Below are 23,107 nucleotides of genomic sequence, written 5' to 3'. Positions count from 1 at the left end.
ATTTTATAAATATTCTAAACCAATAAAAGTAATACCTGACTGTTTAGCAGAGGGATCTGCAGGGCCTTCTGGCTGTGGATAGTCTGCTGGTGATTCCATGTTTTTGGATAGGGTTGCTGCAGGATTTGAGAACAGATAAACCACAAGTATCAGTCGTCATTTGCACTGCTGAGACACGTGGAAAAGTAATGGATTTTGTCAGGTTGTATTCACATGATTAAAGTTCAAAGTGACGCTGTAAAGAATCGCGTCTGTCAATGAATCGCATGCAATAAGGAACTTTGTTTTCACCAATCTTTGAAATACTCAAAACTCCTCAAGTGTTCTAATTTATAGCACTTAAGAAGACATTTAATACTAAACAAAAAGCCAAACTAAACAGAACAACCTTTGCTCAACTTCCCCGGGTGACATTACACCATAATATATGACAGCTAACTCATTGCAAAGCTAATAGCTGCTAGCACACTGCAAATAAAACAGGAATCATTTACTTTGTTCATCGGATTTGAACAAGGCATTCTCGACATAAATTAGATACATGCTGTAGGTACGAGCTGCCAAATAAAAGGCGAGAAAATCAGAAACATGACGCGACTCAGCTAAGGTGGCGAGGGCTAAGAAGCTTGCTAGTGTTAGCAAAGCTAACTGATTTAGTCAATGATCATAAAACTTTGGTATATTAAAAGAACCTCTTAGCTATTAAAAACGAATAAGCGTAACTGATACACGATTACCAATTCATAGAAAAGCCTCCACCGATAACATCTCCGTGGATTAGAGGGAGTCCTTATCCTTCGGTTTGGAGTTTCACTTTCAACTGTTTACTCCCAGAGCGGAACGTACAGCAAAGCCCTTGTTTCTAGAACGGAAGACCGTTACAGTCATACAACTCAACGGGTCCTGACCTGAAACGTTTCCCCAGCAACAAATCAGGGAAGTTTACGCACAGACTGACTGCTATCCGTTTCATGTCATGATGTTTCACTTTTTTGTTTAAATTTTTGCTGATTTGAGGCTACATCCCATCGATTTGAGACCGAGAATGGATTCAAAGGCGGCTAAAAATAAGGCTCCGGGCCAATTGAGACGGTCGTTAAGGCAGACAGGGAAAGGTGAGCAAACTGACAGTGATGCTCATTAGCTAGCTTAGCTTCATAGCTCTACTGTAATTGGAAGTCAAAGTTGGAATTACTGTTTTAACTAATGTTTACTATTTAATTAAAATAAATCAAAATTAGTCCCCGAATCTGAGGTTAAATTAACAGTTGTGAGCGACTTTTAAATTTCATTTTCGGTTTTATTTTCGCGCAATAAACAACTTTCTGTTAACCACGACAAGGTGAAATAGAAACTGTCTTTCGTCCGCAGTATATCCCTACCAATAGACAAAACGGAGGGCATATGTACGGAAGGGAAAATAAATAACACATTATTATCGTATTTATAATCACCTTTAATACATTTTTCTTTATAAATCTGTTATTGTTATTATTATTATTATTGAAATAATAACCCTTAGAAATCAAGTTTATGCAGTTGTTTATTTGAAATTTGATTTCTTTTTTTACTCTTTATACTCTTATTTTTCTATGACTGTAAAATACTACTGCCGACAATAACAATATTAATAACCATTCTTTAAGTAAGAATGACCATTGATAACTGTAATGCTTTTTAGTGCATTTTCATTTTATGAATTATTGTAATAAATTTGTACAAAGCACTGTAAAAGTATGTATAACCAATAGTGTTATTATTGTTGTTGTTATCAATCACTAATTATTGATAACAAGCAATCAAAGTATTTCAGCAGTAATTTCTCAAAAGAAATGTGTCATATTTCTATTCTATATGATAGCAGTTCTTGGTCAGTTTTAAGTGCTATTAACATTTTCAATAGAAACACTGAAGTTTGGCCAAATATTTAAAGTAAGTAATTAATCCCAGTGGGAGAAGGAGCATGAAATTACCTTGTGCATGTATTTGACTCCCACAGCTGGTTTATGGCAGCAGATACTAACAAATGACTCACAAAAAGAAAAAGACATTAGATCCAGTCTGATCGACACCTTACATCATGTTAAAAGGAGTGTAGGGAGCATTACCTCTCCAAGAATTATTGCACAAATTGTTGTCATAAGTTTTGTTGAAGGCCTTTCTCTACCTGTTAAACACTAAGAGGTGCCACGTGGCAGTGTAATTGTTTTTCTTTTCCTCTGCAGTACTCGGCGTTGAGCCAACTCCAAGGGGTCCTCTGAAAAGGACCAGAAAGACGTCAGAACCTCAGTCGTCACCAGCAGCTAAAGGTGCAAAAAATGTGGAGAACGGGTTGGATGAGGAAGGTGGGATGCTCTAATTTGCAATTTATTTCCTTTAGATAAAGTAACTAAGACCACCTTTAATTATGGTGCTCAGCTGTGGCTTGAATTGTTATTGAACAGAGTCTCCTCCCAAGAAGTACCGGTTGGATGCCGGAGAGGGACATGATGACAACCTTAGTGATGATGACATGGAGGTCCAGGAATCAGTCAAAGACACAGAGAACGGTGAGGACCTGGAAATGGATGTGGTTGAGGAGCCATTAAAAGAGACCAGTCAACCAAAAACATACAAAGGTAAGGACTGCATTTAATAAAAATCTATAAAGTGTTACTAGTTCTTAACTGCACCTTGGAAGACAAAAGAGTTAAATGAACCCTCTGAGATAATTAAGATTATGATTATTAATTTATTTTTGTTATTATATTGCATATTATTATATGCATTGATTTCCCAGTTTTTACAACTATAATAAATCAAAGCTGAACAGTTTATGTCTTGTGTTTCTATATGCAATTTTAATGGATTTTACTGTGTTGTTTTTTTCCCTCTGTATAAAACAGACCACTATGAATTTGTGAACCTTTCCCCTCGCGTCGTCCTTCATAAATCCAACCCCCCCCTTTCTCCATATGAAGATTCGCAAGGAATGAAGACTAAAAAAGGTTTGAATATTTTGTGTTAAAGACTGCAAGATGAAACGGTTTGACTATTTTATTTCTGTGTTTGCAGGTAAAGTGTTACATTTGGGGAGGGAAAAATAAATGTATGGTCCTAAACTGATTTTGATTGTTTTCATTTTGAAGCTGAAGTAAAAGCACCTTCATTGGCCAACAAGGCTCATTCACACGTCAAACCAGCAGAAACCAGGCCTGCCATGCCGATCACCAGCATGGATGAGTATAAGAGGAAAATGGAGGCCAAAGCCAGGAGTGCAGGTACTCTGTATTTTCTATGAGAAAGTTTATGTTCACAAAGCTACACTGAGCAAAATTTTATTTGATTTTTTGTCTGTTTTTTCTTTTTCTTTTTTTTTTGTCAAAAATGAAGCCACGTCGTCTCTGGTTGTACCCAGACCTAACCAAGTCTCTCAACGTGTAAACTCAACTTCGGAGAAAATATACCCAACCAAACCACATGTAAACAACATTCCTGATCAAAAAAAGGCAGATCAGCTGACAAAACAAGGTGTTTTAGTTTAAACAAAGAAGAAAATCTGATGACATTGCAAGGTTTTTCCACACTGACACTGGATTTTCTCTTTTCTTTTTTTTTTTTTTTAAGATGGAAAAAAGAAAACGGCCGGGACTGAGATAAGCTCCGGAAATTCTTGTAGAGGTGGTATAAAGATTTATTAGCATTATCGACATACTCATTACTCTGTGCAGTGCCATTTTAATAAAAATACTTTATTGATCCCAAGTGGAAATAAATGCTCTCCTATCATTGCAGGGTTTTTTTGGTATTTATGGCGCTTGCTTTTGTTGGTGCTGCTCAGCTCTGCCACCCTGCTGGCTTACCGGATCCTCCCTGTGCTCCAGAGTAAAGCAGGAGGGGGAGGAGGGCAACGATCCCGAGAAGCGATGCCAGAAAGGTTTTCTGACAGCTTGTCGCTCCTCCAGTCTCAATTCCCGAGTCAGCGTGAAGAGCTGTGGAGGAGAACCCAGATCCACCTGGAGAAGCACCTTAAAACCGCTGAGCCCACCGAGCCAGTGAGTCTGATCTTGGTAGCAGGTCTCAAGGCAGAGAGGACTCTGCTGTGCTTGGCTCGGGGCCTGGCCTCCGCCTACTCATCCGCCCTCAACGGCTCTGCCTTCCTCATTGACGGGGTGAGTAAAGCCGGCCAGGACAGCGACAAGGTAAAGCTGGATGTCGACAACCAGCTGCAGGCGGCTTTCGAGGGAGACAAGCCAGCGGCGGTCATCCACCGCTTTGAGGAGCTGCCTCCAGGCTCCACCATCATTTTTTACCGTTACTGTGATCACGAGACCGCCGCCTACAAGCAGGCGTTCCTGTTGTTCACCGCGTTGCTGCCGCAAGACGAGATCGACAGTGAGCTGAGCCTGAACGAGGTGGAGGAGCTGGTGCTGAGCCACGTGAAGGCAAAGCTGGTGGACTCCGAAGGCAAAGCCTCCTTCAATGAAATGGATATTGACAAGTTCGGCGGGCTGTGGAGCCGCATCTCCCATGTGATTCTGCCTGTGGTGTCTGAGGTGAACCAGGAAGAATGCCAATGAGTTACTTTTTTGGTTTTATGGTTTTTTTAAGGATGCGATGATATGGGTACTATGACCAGATATACCACAGAAATTTGTCTTTTTAGACACGTTTTACACACAGATTTCCTTTAAAATGTTTGAAGGACGCATTGACAGCTCTAACAGAGATGAAAACCTACTGAAGTTGCAGTTTTTTTCCCCTCTTTTAAAGATCAGATCTAACATCATTTCACTTGACGTTGACACATACAGGATGTTTTTCCACTCGATTTTGTTGTAAACAACAACTTCTTCTCCTTTTGTTTTGTCCCTTTTTCTGAAGCACTTTTTCTTCAGCAACAATCACATAGAATTCATCTTTAAAGTTAACAAATGTTACAAGTTTCTGTAGATCTGCTTTTCTTATATTTCAAATCTCAGAGATGAGCTGACTAGACATTCAAGGAAGTTTGACTGATGTGCACTGAACATGTGTGTTTGCTTTAAGCGTTCTCGTTTTCCAGAATACTGGATTTTACTAAAACAAGCATTTTTTTGTGTGTGTGATTTTTCATCCTAAGATGTATTTTGTTGACGTGCTTTGAAGATTTGCTTATTTTTTAATAGCTGTACATACATATATATATATATACTGTATGCTGGATATGAAAAGGATCAAAATGCCAGGAATCCTGTTTAAATGAGGTAGATTTAAAAAACCTGCAGGTTTATATGAGTTTTTTTTTTTTGTAAAAATATTTTTGGATTGAACATGTCGGACACAAAATGTGCCTTAATCACACAGGAACTATTTAATAACCCCAATACCCATAATCTGCCTGATACCGTAGCAGGATGGCATCACAACTGTGGTGTTTTCTCAGAAGTGTGTCCAAACAGTACTTAATTGATGTTTAATATAGGTTTTAATTCTTGTCTTTCAATTCTGTTGTATTATCTCTCTGAGATCAGTTTTTTTGTTTATTACTCATATGAATGTTTGAATATTTTCAATAAAGATTATTTTGATATTGAATAAGTTGTCTAAAGCTTAAATTAGTTATCAAATAGTTTATTTCAACAATTCAGTTAAAAAATGAAAGTGGTGTATAGATTCAAACCACACAGAGTTACATCTTTCAAGTATTTATTGTCAATTAGAATATTATGGCTTAAAGACAATAAGCTTTAAGCCAGTTTAAAACTTAAACTGGCTTAAAGTAAAAAATTTAAAAGTTGTGACCTATAAATTCTTAAAAGTCACTACTCTTTTAAAAATGTAAATATCTAGTGAACTTCATAAAATAGATGACATTATGATGAAAAGAACATGTGAAGAGATCAGCCATGAAGTTAAAGGTCAATGCAAATGAAGAAGGTCTAATTTGAGATGCAGCTGTAGCTGTACTAATTACAATAAAAGATGTTGCTGTCAAATAAAGGCCTACTCTGCTGATGGTTGCTTTTTTAAAACCATAAGAGGCACTTTTTTTAATTTCCGGTAAAAGAAAAAAAAGGAAAAAACTCAAGCCTGAAAACAAGAAGGAAAAGCATAAAAACAAAAGAACAAAATAAACAATTAAAAAAAAACCCAAAACCACAAAAAAAAAAAAAAAAGCAAAAGGTTGCCTTGGAGGGAACTTCCAATGACCTCCAATCAATTCCAAAACCCAAAACTTAACCCTAACCCAACCCCAAACCCAACCAAAAACCAAATCAAAACCTAAAAGCCCAAAACCAAACCAAGAACCAAAAAACAGCATTCCCCCTTGTGGGGACCAGGCTTCGGTCCCCACGGAGCAGTGGGTCCCCACAACGTCGTATGTGTCAGGAAAATGGTCCCCATGAGGTATTACAAACGGACACAAACACACACACTTTTACACACTGAGATCACAAGACAGAAGCACTGGGTCTTTTGACTGACATGTTTCCATGGCAGCAGAATTACACAATCAACATCTGCCCCAATATGTGAAAAACCTGCAGGATTTGTGAGAAATTAGGAAGTTGAAGACAGTTTAGAAGATGTCTCTTCCTGTTAGTTGATGTTAATAACTGAGTGAATCATTGGACATTCATCAATATAAATGTTGCTTTCTTATTAAATAAGTATAAAGTCAGGAGTATTGTGTTTTGAAATAAGAAACAGAACATACATTTGACTATTGGAAGCTTTGAACAAAGCACTGAAGAGTGCAAAGTTTCAACAACAGGCTGACCTATTTAGTGAACAGTCAATAAAGCTGTTTTACGACATGCTCTTCAGGTTACTCTAATCTCACTCTTTGCTATTTCTGACTGTGATAACCGCTCCACTTTCTTCCATATGTGATTTAGTGAGATATTTCTTGCATGCAGCTACTCACGAACAGCTTTAAAAGAGGAAAAAAAAGGGAGCATATGTTCATATTTTTGAATGAACATATGCTATATTCTTCTCAATATTCTTCATAGCCCACATTTATTTGCACACCCGGTGAACATGTGGAAAAAGTGGTAAAAGTTGACTTTAACATATCTAAAAATTGTATTTGTAGTCTTCTAAACATACAGATTTTTTGTGAGAAAAAAAAATCCCAATTATAATTTGCTTTTACAAGTTGAACAGAGAACATATAAATATTAAACAGTATTTCAATTCTCATAATCTCTCTTTACAAAGGGAAAGATATAAGCATGCCATTTCAGTAAGACACATAATGTTGATCTTCAGAAGTGAAAAGATCAACAATATCTGTCTTGTATGCTCTACAAAACATATTTTGTCATTACAAAACCATAAGAAAGCAAGTAAGAAAGTAAAGGAAACAATAATAAAAAAAAGTCACTGTCACAGAACTTTTAATTTATTTAAAGTTATATTTTGACTTCTTTATCAGGGGTGTGGATAAGTCTCAATGGTACTTTAGAGTATATTAACTCATCTGCTTCAGAAATAGTCAACAAAGATTAGTACTGACAGAGATGTGTTCAAAACCATGAGGATAACAGAGCAGAGTATAACAACCACTCCTTTTGGTGAGAGATGCTCCTGAAACCCAGAAACAGATATGAAAAAAAACAAAAACTTTAGTATTGTAAAGTAAAACATGTGTAAGTATTCAAGTATTCAAAGCAGAGCTGTTTTACCTTCTTTCCTTTATGATGCTGATTATGTTCGGCCTTATCGAAGACAGAAACTGTAATGAAAGTTGTCCATTTTCATGTGAATCCACAACATCTAGCAGTATGTTATTAATGCTGCTTGAGAGACAGACAAATTACTCACCGCTTTTTTTCTGTAGTAATGTTTTCTTCTTGGCGCAGAGCACAATATTCCAAACTATTGTCAGGGCTGTCTGAACAGTCAGAAGCCAAAACACTCTCGTAGTTTTTCCCCAGTCCTCAAACAAGCTGTTGATGCTGACATAGAGAAAAACGTCTGTGTGTGGAAATTTGAAAATGTGTTAGGCCATATATAATCCAGGTTGACTGTGCTTTACATTTTATTTTAGCTTTTATGATGCTTAATCTTTCATATTTAAAAAAGCCACTGCGACATTGGAAATGTTCTTTGGATCAACTAAAATCACACAGAAATTTTAAATAAATGACAAAGTTCGCCATTTCTAATAATAACAAATTTGATAAATGTATGGAAAAAGTTATACTTCTTTAAAAGTTATGCAGATTTAGATAGTGTGCAGTAAGAATAAATCAACTCTCAAAACTACAATATGTATCAAAAATAATTACACTTATGGCCTCCTCCATAATTATCATCAGTGAAAAGTTGTATAAAAGCCTTAAGATGATTGGGATTTTCTCTTGTGTTTTCCATTGTGAAACTAGCAACAAATGAAACTGGCTTATGTGTCAAATCCACCAAAGTAGGAAGTAATAACTTGTTAAACGTTGCTTGACAAATTAAGTTGCACTCATTTAAAGGTTATTGTTATATTCTACTAGCGATTTTATTCCAAATATTCCAATTTATAATTTATATCCCCACCAAATGATTTCACATCATGCTTTACAGCCAGATTAGCTCCTGAAATAGCAAAACAAATATTTTAAGGTGTTTCACGCTGCTTTACCGCAGGCGCAAATGATTTGAAGGTTGCTGTAATTCATTCATGGCCAGTGATTTACCAGCTACATGAGAGTAATGCTATATTTTTACACCAGCAATTGTTAAAGATTACTCCAAATGTCCAACTGTAATACAATATTGCTTTTTTTTCTATAAAAGTAAAATAAACACAAAAGACATTTGGGTGATATGAGACTACTTACTTATGAAAACTTGATGGAAGACAAAGCACACACAAAGAGCACAGTCAACGACATCATTTCTTAAACAAAGAAATTAAGCGAACAGTGGTTAGCTGGTGAATGTTCAAGATAAAGTCAAAGTGAAAATATTTTGTGCAGGAGGAAGGCTTTAACTCACAGCTCGTGGCTTGGTCCTAAAGGCAGCATTGCAATGATCCACTCTATGGAACTAATCACCAGCACAACACTCACAAGGCCAATAATAATATCCTAAAACAACAAAGTTTGCACAAGCAAAAAGAAGCTGTTTATGATCAAGAAATGTCCTTACATGTCACAGTGCTGCATCAATGATTAGTACTTACTTCGGAGTTGTATATCAAAGATAAAATTAATGTTGCCAAGGAAAACAAAACAGAAAGTGAACTGCCCACAATCCTGAACTTCTACAAAGAAACACAAAAATAAACACATTTTATATATCGAAATACTTGGAGTCTTGTTTAACTCCAAAGTTTTGACATGTTCAGCATCACTCAGTGAAATTCTTTGATAACTTTTTTTCCCTCCTTCACATCTAATTTGATTGTGAAGTGATCCAAATTTGGGACATCACCAATTAGCCCAGGGACAGAAAACACACCTCTTTTGTCTGTAGCAGTAGTAATGAGGTACATGCAAAAAAACCTGAGTGAAATAATCAGATAATGTCCAAATAGGAATGCAGATGAACAAACAAGACTAACAAAAACAATCTATAAACATATAGATCAAGATTACATAAAAACCCAAATGCTTGGAAGCAAAACACAAAACACCTGTAAAGTAACAGTAATGGATGAAAACATATTTTTAACTTATACACACTTTTTTATCTGAAATTTATGCAAATCACAATTATAATAATAGTATTTTGGTGGCAGTTTTCCTAATTTTAACACCCGGCTTAGAGCAACTACTATTACATGAGCTATCAATTTAAAAGATTACAAACATTAACATGTATTAAATCCAGAAGCCGTAAGAACTTACACCAAAAATCCATCAATTCATGTCTTACCTTACATAAGTCATGAAAAAACGATGCTGTGAGATGAAAGTTATGACAGAACGATGTTGTGAGCTGGACAGCCATAATTATGATAGGTATTTGCTGATGAGACACAGGGAAGGAGCATTTTACTTTTGTACAGTTTGTTTGGTGTCTTCAGACGAACATCACAGCATAAATAAATGGCTTATCATGGTTTCATAATGTCTTGAAGATCACTCACCATGCTCATCTCCGCTAGAGGACTTGCCACACAAATCAGTAGAATATTTACTGTCTAGAGTGAAAAAAAAAATGGTTAAGAATACTCTCATTCTGGAAATACTGCAAAAAATCTGATTTACCTCATTTGTTGTTTTGTGTGTAGAGGTTTTATTACTCTGCACTGTTATAATTACATCTTTTGTTGTAGGTATTTGGGTTGTAGTTGTTGCTCCAGTTGTTGTTGCTGCTTCAGTTGTTGTTGCTGCTTCAGTTGTTGTTGCTGCTTCAGTTGTTGTTGCTGCTTCAGTTGTTGCTGCTTCAGTTGTTGTTGCTGCTTCAGTTGTTGTTGCTGCTTCAGTTGTTGCTGCTTCAGTTGTTGTTGTTGCTGCTCCAGTTGTTGTCTCTGGTTCTGGAGTGCTTGTGGGTCTGAGTACTGTTACATTCACACGTTCCCAGTATTTTGAGTAGGTTTGACTGAAAGTAGCCCTGTAGGATGCAACTTGAGGTAATAACTGACTTTTGATGTTGATACTGTAAATTGTACAATTGTTTAAAAGTTACCTGAAGATGATGTCTTGCTCTTCTCCGTCTGCGGTCCAGTTTACTTTGACTAAGGTTTTGGCCAGATTGAGTGTATTACTCACAGCTGAGTTCTGACAAGAGCAACAAACATTAAAGAGAAAACATCGTCTAAAACTCATTCCCTTCAGTATGACAGAGAATATGTGAAAGATGGAAGAGGTAATTAGGTGCAATCGCTACTTGCTGAGCTTACCTGTGAACCACATGTCAGCAGTCTCGACTGGCCAGAGTCAAGAATGATAAATTTCCCAAGTGGGGGACCGTCACCATTTAAACTCAGGCTACGAGCTTCCAGCATGAATCCCATAAATCTGCCATTGTTCTTGCTCTCGAGGGAAACTGTGAATTAATAAGATTTATTAATTAAGTATCTCTAAAGAAAGATGTTGAATATCCATGTGGTTTCACAATGCCTTGCAAAAGTATTCATACTCCTTAAAATTGTGCACATTTAGTCAAATAAAAATGACAACCTCCCATTTGTATGAGTGAGAATTTATATCATAGACAGTGATGGCATAGTCACTTTGAAAAAGTAACTTTAATCGGATGACTGATTACTCCTTGAAAAAGTAACTTAGATTGCTGATTACTTGATTTGGAAAGTAAGTTGTTTTAGTTACTCTCAGCAGCTGCTAACAACAAAGCTCCGCTACCTGTGAAAATGACATTGATCTTTGCCAATACTTAACTGCAAGTTATTTTATAATGGCAACGTCAACAATGTGTCTCCACTTATATGGTGGAGACGCATTGGGGAGATTGTTTAATGCTTACAACAGTACAAAACAAAAACAAACAAAAAAACTTTAGTAATTTGTGTGTTCCAGTATCGTCTGAGTCTGAAAAACTGTAAATAGGGTTTTAGATCCCTCCTCCCCAGCGTCCAGGTTCTGCGTTACGGCCCCTGCGTTTGGAGTCGGAGGACAGCGCACAGCGCTCCTCCTGCGGCTCCACAACTCAGATTTCCCGCTGCACAGATTTGTGACACTTATCTTAATATCAGTAATTATAATGGCGTTTAGTTGCACAACTATACGCACTCGTTCATTCGTGGCCATTTTCCACCTTTTTTGCGTTGTTCATATTAGTCTCGATGTTTGCAATTTTCTGGAGCGCAACGCGAAGCTCGACTCATTCACAGGTAATATATTAACTTGACGTTAACAAAAACTAAAACTAGTTCCTGTTTTTCCAGCAACAAAATGCATATCTCCTCCCTCCCTCCATTGTTTACATTTCTGTCGCTGCTCACACTTTCGCGTAGAAACAGCGGTTGCTCCTCAAGATGCGTAGAGGAAATAAAATTCAATTACAAAGAAAATAGTAACGCAAAGTGATTTCGATAAGTAACTGCAGTCTGACTGGATTTGAAATAGCGACGCGTTAGATTACTCGAGTCGTTACTGAAAAAAGTGGTCCGACGTCAATCTGAAGTAGATCACGCACGAATGTGTTGTGGAAGAAAAACTGTTGTTTTCAAGATGCAACTGGAAATCTGGAAAGTGCGATGTGCATTTACATCTATTATCTATTGCCCTCTCTTTAAAACTTTAAATGCGGTCCAGTGCAACCAACCAATTTCTGGAGGGACACAAAGAGTCCACATAAATGCCATGTAATGTCATTATATTTACATCCAACTGTTTTGAGATTTGAGATTTCTGCACGTAGAAGTGCAAAGCTGGTAGAGACACATCTTCCAAGAAGGTTTAAATTATTGTGGTTTGATATAATTGTGTTTAATATAATTGCACACCACAATTGTATGCATTTTATTTTTAGAAAAGCAAATAAATAAAACACTGTATTGTTCTTCTTCAACTTCACAATTCTGTACCACCTGGTGTTGGTTAAGGTAATCAGTTAAAATCCCAATTAAATGCCTTGTATTTTGTGGTTGGAAATTCATGTAAGGTGAAGGCAAAACGTTCAATACTTTTAACATACAGTACGAGTGAGATAAGTCAAGTTTAACACTATACTATAGCACATTTCATCAGTTAAAAGTGCTTTACATGATAAAAAAAATATATGATAGCAAGCCTGTCATATGTTTGTATATAAAGCAAAGGTTTCTTAAACATGGCTTCAGAACACACGAAGCTATTTTGTTTACCTGTGATTGGGTCTCCAGCGTTCCTGCCGAGCTGGTAACTAACCATGAAGGGGGGTTCAGATGTCTGAGGAAGACTCTCTGCCCCACCACGACCATGATGAGGTCTCATTGACCCACACACCTGTGGGAAGTTGCCACTTGAATACCCATGCAGCTTGGAGATGAAGGTAAGGCCAATAAAAATCATTGACCACATCTAGAAAATGTAAAGTTGTTAAAATATAACACACTTCTAATTATTCACAGATTTCCCAAATAACATTGATTCACAGAGAACTGTAATCTATTACTTTTAAGGTGATCCTGATGTTTATGAGTACAAATTAATGTTTTAGATTGAAAAGGAGGCAAAGATTTAAAAAGAATCGTCTCTCTCGTTCCAATGAAATAACATTGTAATCATCTCAATAAGATAATAAGTATCTTATTAATATCTAAAATATCCATGTACATTTTTCAACTTCAATGAGATGAAAAAAAGTCATACCATTTTTAATAAAAGTTGAAGAAACTTAAAGGATGTCTTAGAAACAAACAAATCCTTCTTCCACGGCAGTCAAGTGTCCTGTGTGTGCTGTGCAACAACACACTGGTTAAGGAAGTCAGAAACAAACCACTGAACCCGCCCTCAGCAACAGTAACATAACATAAATAACATATTAACTATATTATATTGATAAGTTAAGTCAGTTTGAAATATCAAACTGACAAAAAAAAAGTTTTGTTCCTCATTTGGTTTGATCTATTAGGGGAATTCTTTTATGGTTCTTTTATGGATACAAAGTACATTTCCAGTTGGTGTGTGTGCCAAATAAACAACTTAGGAATGTATCATTGGTGTCAGTCTGAGTTTAAAAGACAAAACCCAACAAATGAAAGTTTGGTCACTTTGTTAGGAATTTATGATTCGCTATTATGTTTTAAAGATGCTTGACGTAAAAGAAAAGCAAATAAAAATGAATCACAATCTTTTGTGTACCTTCCCAACAAACCTCCTCTACAGATTTCCTCTTCCATTGAAATCCTTGTAAATATTTAAACCACTGAAATGATTTCACAGGTAACATTAACTCTGAGCATTGTCAGTTTATTGCTTTGATGAAATGCTTGGATGCAGTGCTTTTATTCACCAGAAGATGGCACCCAGGGCACAAAGACGCTGCTGCAAATTGAATAAGTGATTTTTTAAAATGTTATCACCAAACAGCCTATTAACTTCCATTCAGTTCAGTTTATTTACAAAGCAGCAATTTGCAACAACTGTTGCCTGAAGCTATTTCTAAGGTCTATATTTGTATCTAAAGTAAACATACATAAAGAAATACCTGGTCAATTGAATCCAATTGTATCAAATTGAAAGTTGCTGACTTTTTTACATAACAATACAGTTTGGTTCATTTTACATGTTTTCATTTTACATGTTAAAAATAAAAAATAATTCTTTAATCTTAATCTGTGAATATTTTGGGTCTTAACTGTGTGTTAAATAGTGACAGCATTCGAAGAATATTGGGGTCTTAGATAAGACAATCTAACACGTTGTTTAAACGTTTTGAAAGTATATTTGTCTGCATAGCACATAACATGACCAACAGAGTCAAGTAAGTAGACATGTGAAAAAGAAAGTGTATTTGTAAAGTTTTGAACTTAGCAATAGTTAATTACTTGCAAATACTGCTGTGGTTTCACTGGATGTTCTGGTTGCTGTTTATCAAACTGTGGTGACATGTGGGGTTAGTATTCATTAGCATTTTATCTTCTGCATATACTGGTTTGTAAAGTAACTTTTTAGCTACACAGACAGACTCATTCTATCATTTCCGTATTAGCATGTTCAAATTGATATCTTTTGCGGAATCTGAATTGGTGTGTTAGCTCAGCGTTTGTTACATGCTGCTGAGCATGTCTGGATATTAATCTCTCAAGAGACACCACATGTGTGCATTCTGGTTTTCCATTTGCTCAATGCTTAGCATAAATTTGTTTTTAGCTTGTATTCTGCAGTTTTGTATATTGTCACATTGCATGATGTTATGCTAACATATTGAGCCCTCTAAAGATTTTAGTGACATTTTTGCGAATATCATTAGTGAATGACAACTAAGGCCAACACAAATAACCATAACTAAAAATTTAATTAAATTAACATGTAATTTACAAAAAGCATTACATCAGCTTGAAACATGCAGGCAAAAAACAGCAAAATTCTGAATTTATATCAGATTGGACCAAAATAAACACTATGATCTGCACCAACCCCTGCATTTTAAAATTTAGTGTAATTCTGATATAAAAGTGTGCAATTTTTTAAAATAACAACTCGCAATTCTCACACTTATATTTGTTTCGGTGTAATTTTATAATACTAATAATAATAATGTATTTTTGGTTAAATTACAACGAGCATATATTAACACACCCAACTTGCAGTTAGCTCTTTCAGAAAGGCACCAAACTAAAGGAAAACTAGTGACATGTGGGCTTATTATGCGAATCAATGGGTTGCTGGTTCAAATCCCTGCTCCATCTTTCCCAGTCATGACCTTTGGAAAGACACTTCACCCATCTGTTGATGGTCAGAGGGCACAGTGGTGCTGCTGTTCGTCAGTGTGCCCCAGTGCAGCTGTGGCTACAATCCTGCAGCTTTCCACCATCAGTGTGTATGTAAGTCCACTGTAAAACATTTGAGGTGCATTTAGTTACATTTACTATCTTCTACTCTTTCAGTCAAATAAATTTGGCAAGTTTTAGATTTTTAACCTAAATGTGTGAGTTTGAGAAAGATAAACTTACAGTAGTAAATTACAGTAAGTAAGTTACAGTAGTTGTGTTAACTTTTTATTAAATTTTGTCATACCTCCAAGAGTTGAATAAACTAGAGATTTTAGGCTAGCATTTAAAAAAAAGTGAAAGAAGACAAGAGTGGGAATTAATTCCCAATGTGCTTAGCGGCATGTTTTTGTATCCTGTGTGGCACAGTCAGAGAGATGGAAGTGTGTTACATTCACCTGCCTCTTGTGTGTTATTAAGGCAAATGTTCATTTTGATAAGATTATATGATTCTCAGTTTAGCTGTCCTGTTCACACTAAATGTTTTTGATCAGAATTGATTGTCAGATCATAAATTTTGTTCATGCAATTTGAAACAAGATTTTATTAAATTATTCTAAAGTAAAATAAGTAGTTATTTTAAACTCAATAATGTGAGTGAAAATAATACAGAAGTGTGTGGTCTATGCCCATTGTGAAATAATTATATGGTTTAAATTGTAGCATTAAGCTAAGCCTCATAATTCAAGATTAATGGTCTAGTAATTGTGTTTATTCATACCTGTTGTTTGAGAAATCCTTGAATCTCCCATGGCAACCATTCGGCTGTGTAAAATGTTTGGGGGGGACAAAGCAACACCTTGGAGGATGAAGCTCCTCCTTACATCTGAATTTTAAGTTTCTGCGATTCTGCCTAATAGAGCACCCCTCCCAATGAGTTCCCAACTGAACTCCGCCAGACTAGCCAGCAGCAATTAGCAAACACCTAATTGGGGGATCTGCACTTCTGCCGAGCTCATTATACAAGCTACTTCTCAGCGCAACGCTGGTAAAAACATTGTTAAAGTAAAGAGCACAGTTACATTGTTAAAGTAAAGAGCACAGTTGTGGTCTTTACTTTAAGTAAAAGCACTTTAAAAGCACTTTAAGTAAAAGCACAACACTTTAAGTAAAAGCACAGCGCCTGTCGTTCGGCGACAACTGGGGCTTAAATTCCGTAACAAAAGTATGTTTTTATCTTTTTTTTAATCTTTTTCTTTTTTTTTCAAAATCTCTTTCTCTTTCTTACTGTTTATTCAATGTCACATGCTGTTCTTATTTTTTTTCTTTAATTATGTAAAGCACCTTGAAATGCCTTGCTGCTGAAATGTGCTATACAAATAAAATTTGATTGATTGATTGATTGATTGATTGATTGATTGATTGATTGATTGATTGATTGATTGATTGATTGATTGATTGATTGTGATGACTTCCTGAAGGCAGAGTGAAAGAGCAAGAGTTTCTTAAAGAGACAGAGGCTGTATTTAAAGATGTTAAATTACAAAGTCCAATTTTGTACATATACACTTATACGGCACTTTTATTACAACTGAACGTAACATGACATGGTTATTTAATTGTGCTATAAAATGGCACGATGTGGCTGGAAAACACATAATACTGCACCACTAATAAAAAAGAAAGACATATTAAAATCAGAGCCATGTGTATAATCAGTAGAGAACTCAAAACAACTTGACCCCCTAATGCAATCTGAACATTTTAGGGTTCATCTCTAACATAACATATTAGAGATGACAGACAAAATACAGGAAACAACCTCATAGGACACATTTGGCAGCGTAACATGCCATTGTTTGATTTTTTTTTTCCTTGAGGGCTGACTTCCCATTTAGCCGTCATAATCAACATCAGATATTACTACTAGATGAGGGAAGGTCCATGAGTGCTTTATGGAAGAACTTTACCAAACATTTTTGTAATGAAATTTTTTTTTTGTTTGTTTTTTTTGCACATGCTTTTTTCATGTGTTCAGTGCTAGCATTTCTTCAATCCTAAGTCCTTACAAATACATGGATTTATTTGAATGTATGTATTGATCTAACTTGAGTCTAACTTGAGTCCTTCATATGTGTGGATTACTTGGGCTGTTACCAACATCTGGACTCAAATTCATGTCAATTAAATTATTAAAAATGTACTTGCTTAATAAAAAGATGATGTGTTTAACACACATATATATTTTACACAGTGTATATTTTATTCTGCACGCTAAACCTTTGCTGTTGATCTTTTTTCTCTTTTGACTCATTTAACTATTTTTAAGAAAATATATACAAAGCATATGTTTTAAAAAAAAATCTGGAAACACATTCAAAACAGAAATATAACAACATCCATTTAAACATGCATGCAAACGTAACAGGGAAAAGTCACACTGCTAAATTAAAAACAGAAAAATCGAAGCGCTTGTAAAATTTGCAGGAGTGAATATATTGATGAAAGGACAGAAAAAACATTACGGAGGTTGAGAAGGGTTTTGCACTCCAACCTCTTCTTCATTATCTGGATTTTGTCTCCTGCAGATTTTAAGCAGTAATGACATCAAGTTGCTTCTGAACTTTTTATCTATAATTGCGTAAACCACAGGCTTCAAGCAGCAGCAGGAGAAAGCAAGGTGCTGACTCACATGAAATGCAAGGTCTAAGTTCGCTTTTGACAGCTGATCCAAATCATGTGCAAAAGCTCTTGAAATATTCACGACATTGTAAGGTATCCATCCGATGAAAAACACAGCTGCAGTAGAGAAAACTGAGATAACTGCATCGTTTATTGTGTTGGACTTTGTTCTTTTGATCGTTATCAACATGTGAATAAAGCAGAAGGCAATCACTGTAAATGCAGTAAAGAAAAGAAAATTCTGCAAGGCAATTTTCACTTGAATATTGTAGTATTGATTGTTGTGTGTACCAATGGGGTAGGTGTGGAATCTTGCTGGTGCAATACTGATCATCCACATGGAGAGAGACAGAAAACCCAAAGAACTTTTGTTGAACAGATGGACGTCAGTCAGATATTTGCAGACGCCAGACATGGTGGTAAAGAAAAAGATGTTGCTGTAAAACCCAATAAAAAGAACAAAAGTCAGAAACTTGTAGACAATATCTGGAAACACCAATCCCCAGACGAGGTCGGTGACCCAGAAGGAGAGACCAATGGTGAAGACGAGGTCAGAGATGGCCAAGTTTAAGATGAGGATGTTGGCCAGAGATTTCAGGTTTTCGTACAAAGCCAAGATCACAAGGACGAGGATATTTCCAATCAGACTCAGAGAGATGACGATAGAAAAGAGCACTGTCGAGAAATTGGCTCCAAACTGGACCTCACTCTTTTCACAGACATTGCTACCACAGTCGTAGTTGAATTTTAACGAGGAATCCATAGTTGATGAAGTGGAACCTGCAACAGAATATTTAACTCTGTATTTATTAGTTTAGCACAACCCTCCCTTTCAGCAACATTATGGCATCAATAAAAACAAACTAATTTACCAAGCTGAGAAAGAGCGATTTGACACAAACCTTTCACAGATTTCATCGTTATAGTAACAGTCGCATCCGTAAATAAAGCTGGAAAAGTTCTTTGTTGCTGTTTAAATAATTTTGTTTTTTAAGGAGACAGCTCTAGTATTTACATTTAGAGCCAAATCACAACTCCTGTTTTATAGCCACTGCTTTTTGATAAGTTCAAAAACAACTTACCTTCCTTCTGATGGGACTGAAACTGATATGACACTCTGATTTTACGCTTTCTGTTTATCACCGCATTTTTTTCTGGTGTAGTTATCTTTAGATCGTTTCAGTAAACTCATATCATATGGGTATAATTAGCTCTTTACTAAAACAGGAAACCTCTATTTCCTGTTTTAACAAGTTATGCACAACACCCTCTTTTCCATTTGTGAAGTTTCATTAGTTTGACAGAACTGATTTTCACCAGGCATCCATGTTTGGGTCTACCAATCCATCTTGTAAAACAACACTGAGAGAAAAACAGTTGACCTCGCTGTTTTGGACATTTTTAAATGTTTTCATCTTGCTAATTCTAATTCATTAAAATCTCACCTTCAGCTTACTATTTACTGCTCTATTAGCAGGATCAACTCGAAAACGTTTCCATTAATATTCAAGTGTGTGGATGCAACGCTTTGAGCCAGCAGAAGATGGCGTAGTTTAAACATAAAAGAGATGTGCAGTTTTTTTGTTTGCAGCATATAGAGGGAATTTTTTGCTGAGTTATAAAATCATATGAAAAATTACTTTACATGAACAATGTAAAATAATTCAACCTGTTTAATATGTCATATAAAAGAACAACTTTTATTCCATTGAAAAAGTGAACAGTGACTTTACAAATATAAATTACAATGTAAAATCAAGTCAAATACAAAACAATTAAACTGCTGCATAGCAGCTCATACAGAAATGAACTTACTTTTCAAATTATTTGTAAAAAAAAAAAAGAAAAAAAAGGATTATTTACAGGCTGTACAATAGAAAATTGCAGTCTTTCCCAGTCTTTGGACAAACTTACTAAAAAGGCTGAGTACAATATTGATTGAAATTTAATAAGAGCATCATTACCATTAAACCAGTCTGATTTTTTCACTCAGTTACTGATGTCCTTTGGAGTCACGTCATCTACTGATGTTCGTCCAAAATCACAGCAGCTGTCTGTCAAAATATTTTAGAGCATGCCTCGCTTTTCTCTGCTCATAAGCTTTATGGAGATGATTTTTCCATTAGAAATCGGATGTTGACCACAGTGACAGAAAAAACAATGTCTGCTTTGAAGATAATGATATCACTGTGAGTGATTAATCAGCAAACTGGCCTAAGCTTAACTCCAAAGGGAATTAACAAAATATTGTCAGAAGGAAGATGACAGGAAGCAGACCAAATCATGCAAACAAATAGATTTCCGTCAAAGCAACCTTTGCTTTTTTGCACACCTCAGCAGTACTGCAGATTGATTGCATCCAGGTCAACCCTTTAAGTCCACATTGAGTTCACCTTGAGAATGCACAGAATCAAGTGCCCTAGTCTTAACAGAAAAATCAGCCTCTCAGGAACTCCGGAGCCATTTTTTCTCCTCAGTCTGCCCCTGCATCTAGTAGATTGATCCACGCGAGACAAGATTCTGCATTCTGACTTCCTGATTGTCAACTGGACTCAGACAGCTGACCATTTGATGCAGCAGTGACTTTGAATGGTTTCTGAATTTCCCGCCAACAAATGCATAGAAGATAAGGTTCAAGCAGCAGCGAGAGAACGTAACAAGTTGACAAAATTATCCTTCACCTTGATTTAAGCTTTTACATTTGACATTTTTATTTTAGAATGAGAATCAGTGGAACAAGCGCAATATTTTGATAAGTCTGCAGATTTAATTGCTTGGTTGAGTAATGCAATACACTCATATTTCTTATCAGTTCCTGTTTTCTCTCTTTTTACATTATAGACTGTTCTGTAAAGGATCTGATTGATTAAAGACAACACTTCAAATCTATATATCTAAATAAAATATAGTAAAGGATGAAAGTAAAGGATGAAGATATTTGCATCTAGTAGATTGATCCACGTGATACAAGATTCTGCATTCTTATTTCTTGATCAACTGGACTCGGGCGGCTGAACATTCGAAGCAGCAGTGACTTTAAATGATTCCTGAACTTCACACCAACAAATGCATAGAAGACCGGGTTCAAGCAGCAATGAGAGAAAGCAATCAGTCGACAAATGTAAAAGGCATAGTCAAGCTGGATACTCAGATCACATTCATTAAATAACTGAAGTTCACTGTGATGTAAAATTCTCAAAAAGATCACCATGTTGTAAGGCACCCAGCCTACGAAAAAGACGGCCACGATGCAAAAAACTAATTTTACTGTTCTGGTTTTTGTGCGGGACTTTGTTTTGGTGATCCTCTTTAAAATCTGAATGTAACAGAAACCAATCACTGCAAATGCACCCAAGAAGAAAACATTCTGCTGGGACATACCAATGATTTTCCATTGCGGGTCTTTAAATTCACAGCCCAAAGAGTGTGTACCATTGTGGTGGACTGAGACGAGGGCAGTTTGTAGCAGGGATGGCATGGCTGCTCCAATGCTGATCATCCACGTGAGGACAGACAGAAAAAACCCAGTCCCAAGTTTTAGAAAACTCGTGTCAGAGAGCGGGTGGACCACAACCAAATACCTGTAGATGGTCATGATGGTCAGGAAGAGGACGCTACTGTAAAACCCAGTGAAAAAGACAAAATGCACAATCTTGCAGGCAGTCTCTGAAAACACCCATCCCCAGACGTCATAGATGGCCCAGAAGGGGAGACCGATAGTGAAGACCAGGTCAGAGATGGCAAGGTTGGCAATGAAGATGTTGGTCAGGGATTTCATGTTTTCATACAAAGCCAAGATGACAAGGACAAGGATGTTTCCTGTGAGACTCAGAGTGACGACGATAGAAAAGAAAATTGGAATGGCGATGGATCCAAATTTAACCACTTCACCTTTGTCACAGACTTCATCATCATAGTCCTGGTCGTATTCAAAAGTAGAGTTAAAGGATTCCATAGCTAGTTTGGTCGCACCTGCAAAGCAAAATTAATATCGAATTTATTGATATAGTAAAATATCTTTTAATACCTACGAGGTATTTACTTTGGAGAGCAGAATAACTTACCTTGTTCCTCATGAGATACTGGATGTAACACTGAATGTTCAGAAGCAGGTAATAAATAGTAAAACAGCTGCACTTCCCCTTCCAGTTGGTTAAGCCACCACAGCTGAATGGTGACCTCATGACTTAGAGAAAGTTTGGTTAAAATGTGCTCCAAATGAATTTTGGTTTCATTTTTAAAAATGCTTTTTAAAAGAATTACTTCAGTTTGTTTATATTTACAAATACCAATCTATTCTTTGTAATGCATAGTAGTAAATGTTGCTTTAAAAAAAACAAAAACAGAACAATGCAAAGATTTGAAACATTTCCATGGAGTGCACATTCAGATTAAAGGAAATGCTAGTATAACTTTGAAATGCATGCATCATTTTAAAACAAGAATACACTATTTATTTATTTAGGTTCTTGTTTTGCTTTGTTTGATCTAGTTTAATCTTTAACATTTGACACAGAGCTTTTTTGGCTGTATCATTGTTTCAGTGCATGGTACATGTACATGTACATCCATGTGAATCTCTTGACACTGGAATGCATTTTAATAACTACATTGCTTAGTTGACTGATATAAAAATTCCTAACTAAATGAGTAGTCATGCATGATTTAGTTTTTGGTAAAGTTAATTTCACTATATGTTTTGGTTCATTTTTGGTCTTAAAATTTCAACAGAAATAAAAGATGATGTTTTAATTATATCAACAGTCCAAATTGATAATTTAGGAGATAATAATGTAACACTGAGTAGTGATCTAAATCAGTGCCACCATAAAATAGGAGATCGTGGGTGGAGAAACAGCAGACACTGAGAAGGAATAGCGTAGCTGTGCCGACTTTTATTCAACTGTGTAACGTCCCAGCCCCTCATAAGAAGAAGCCCTCAAAAAAAACAAAAAAACAAAAGAAACACAGCGCCACCACTCATCCATGGAACATCCCCAGCAAATAACCAATCTCACATAAAACCATATTAATTGAAAAGAAAAAATAAATAATCTTACAATAACATGAAATAATAGGAGATGTTTCAATTTCCCTTCAAATAAATATATAGGTAAGTTTGACCTCTTTCTTCATGAAAAA

The 23,107-nt window shown here is 36.0% G+C and overlaps 5 protein-coding genes across 6 annotated transcripts; 1 reads left to right on the top strand and 4 right to left on the bottom strand.

The window, feature by feature from the left end:
- Positions 1 to 917: 917 nt before the first annotated feature.
- On the top strand, positions 918 to 5,556 carry LOC103142581 (torsin-1A-interacting protein 1-like). 2 transcript variants are annotated; one of them, XM_016674607.1, is made up of 8 exons: positions 918 to 1,115; positions 2,226 to 2,345; positions 2,445 to 2,618; positions 2,886 to 2,987; positions 3,129 to 3,218; positions 3,367 to 3,510; positions 3,607 to 3,660; positions 3,775 to 5,556. In XM_016674607.1, exons 1-8 carry the CDS (start codon positions 1,046 to 1,048, stop codon positions 4,557 to 4,559), a joined length of 1,539 nt encoding a protein of 512 aa, XP_016530093.1. In that variant the 5' UTR covers positions 918 to 1,045; the 3' UTR covers positions 4,560 to 5,556. The 2 variants fall into 2 exon arrangements, with proteins under 2 accessions (XP_016530093.1, XP_007558772.1); XM_007558710.2 differs by having other exon boundaries at positions 3,129 to 3,260; positions 3,373 to 3,510.
- Positions 5,557 to 6,721: 1,165 nt separating this feature from the next.
- Positions 6,722 to 10,101, bottom strand: LOC103142614 (uncharacterized). Its single transcript, XM_016674622.1, has 8 exons — positions 10,052 to 10,101; positions 9,838 to 9,930; positions 9,143 to 9,223; positions 8,956 to 9,047; positions 8,799 to 8,857; positions 7,792 to 7,944; positions 7,653 to 7,702; positions 6,722 to 7,554 (listed from the first exon to the last, which is right to left on the bottom strand). Exons 1-8 carry the CDS (start codon positions 10,058 to 10,060, stop codon positions 7,453 to 7,455), a joined length of 639 nt encoding a protein of 212 aa, XP_016530108.1. The 5' UTR covers positions 10,061 to 10,101; the 3' UTR covers positions 6,722 to 7,452.
- A 121-nt stretch (positions 10,102 to 10,222) lies between these two features.
- On the bottom strand, positions 10,223 to 12,907 carry LOC107836948 (ferric-chelate reductase 1-like). The gene is made up of 5 exons (XM_016674592.1): positions 12,734 to 12,907; positions 10,808 to 10,953; positions 10,594 to 10,685; positions 10,347 to 10,518; positions 10,223 to 10,228 (listed from the first exon to the last, which is right to left on the bottom strand). The coding sequence occupies exons 1-5, from the start codon at positions 12,840 to 12,842 to the stop codon at positions 10,223 to 10,225; spliced, it is 525 nt and encodes a 174-aa protein (XP_016530078.1). The 5' UTR covers positions 12,843 to 12,907.
- Positions 12,908 to 17,725: 4,818 nt separating this feature from the next.
- On the bottom strand, positions 17,726 to 18,741 carry LOC103142580 (chemokine XC receptor 1-like). Its single transcript, XM_016674620.1, has one exon. It carries the CDS (start codon positions 18,726 to 18,728, stop codon positions 17,805 to 17,807), a length of 924 nt encoding a protein of 307 aa, XP_016530106.1. The 5' UTR covers positions 18,729 to 18,741; the 3' UTR covers positions 17,726 to 17,804.
- Positions 18,742 to 19,659: 918 nt separating this feature from the next.
- xcr1a.1 (chemokine (C motif) receptor 1a, duplicate 1) lies at positions 19,660 to 22,073 on the bottom strand. The gene is made up of 2 exons (XM_007558707.2): positions 22,030 to 22,073; positions 19,660 to 21,937 (listed from the first exon to the last, which is right to left on the bottom strand). Exon 2 carries the CDS (start codon positions 21,918 to 21,920, stop codon positions 20,910 to 20,912), a length of 1,011 nt encoding a protein of 336 aa, XP_007558769.1. The 5' UTR covers positions 21,921 to 21,937; positions 22,030 to 22,073; the 3' UTR covers positions 19,660 to 20,909.
- Between the last annotated feature and the right edge of the window lie 1,034 nt (positions 22,074 to 23,107).

The sequence above is a fragment of the Poecilia formosa genome, unplaced genomic scaffold (genome assembly GCF_000485575.1).
Source record: "Poecilia formosa unplaced genomic scaffold, Poecilia_formosa-5.1.2 Scaffold98, whole genome shotgun sequence".
NCBI lineage: Eukaryota > Metazoa > Chordata > Actinopteri > Cyprinodontiformes > Poeciliidae > Poecilia > Poecilia formosa.
The sequence above is the reverse complement of the archived record's forward strand: the minus strand, read 5'-3'. Positions and strand labels throughout refer to the sequence as shown.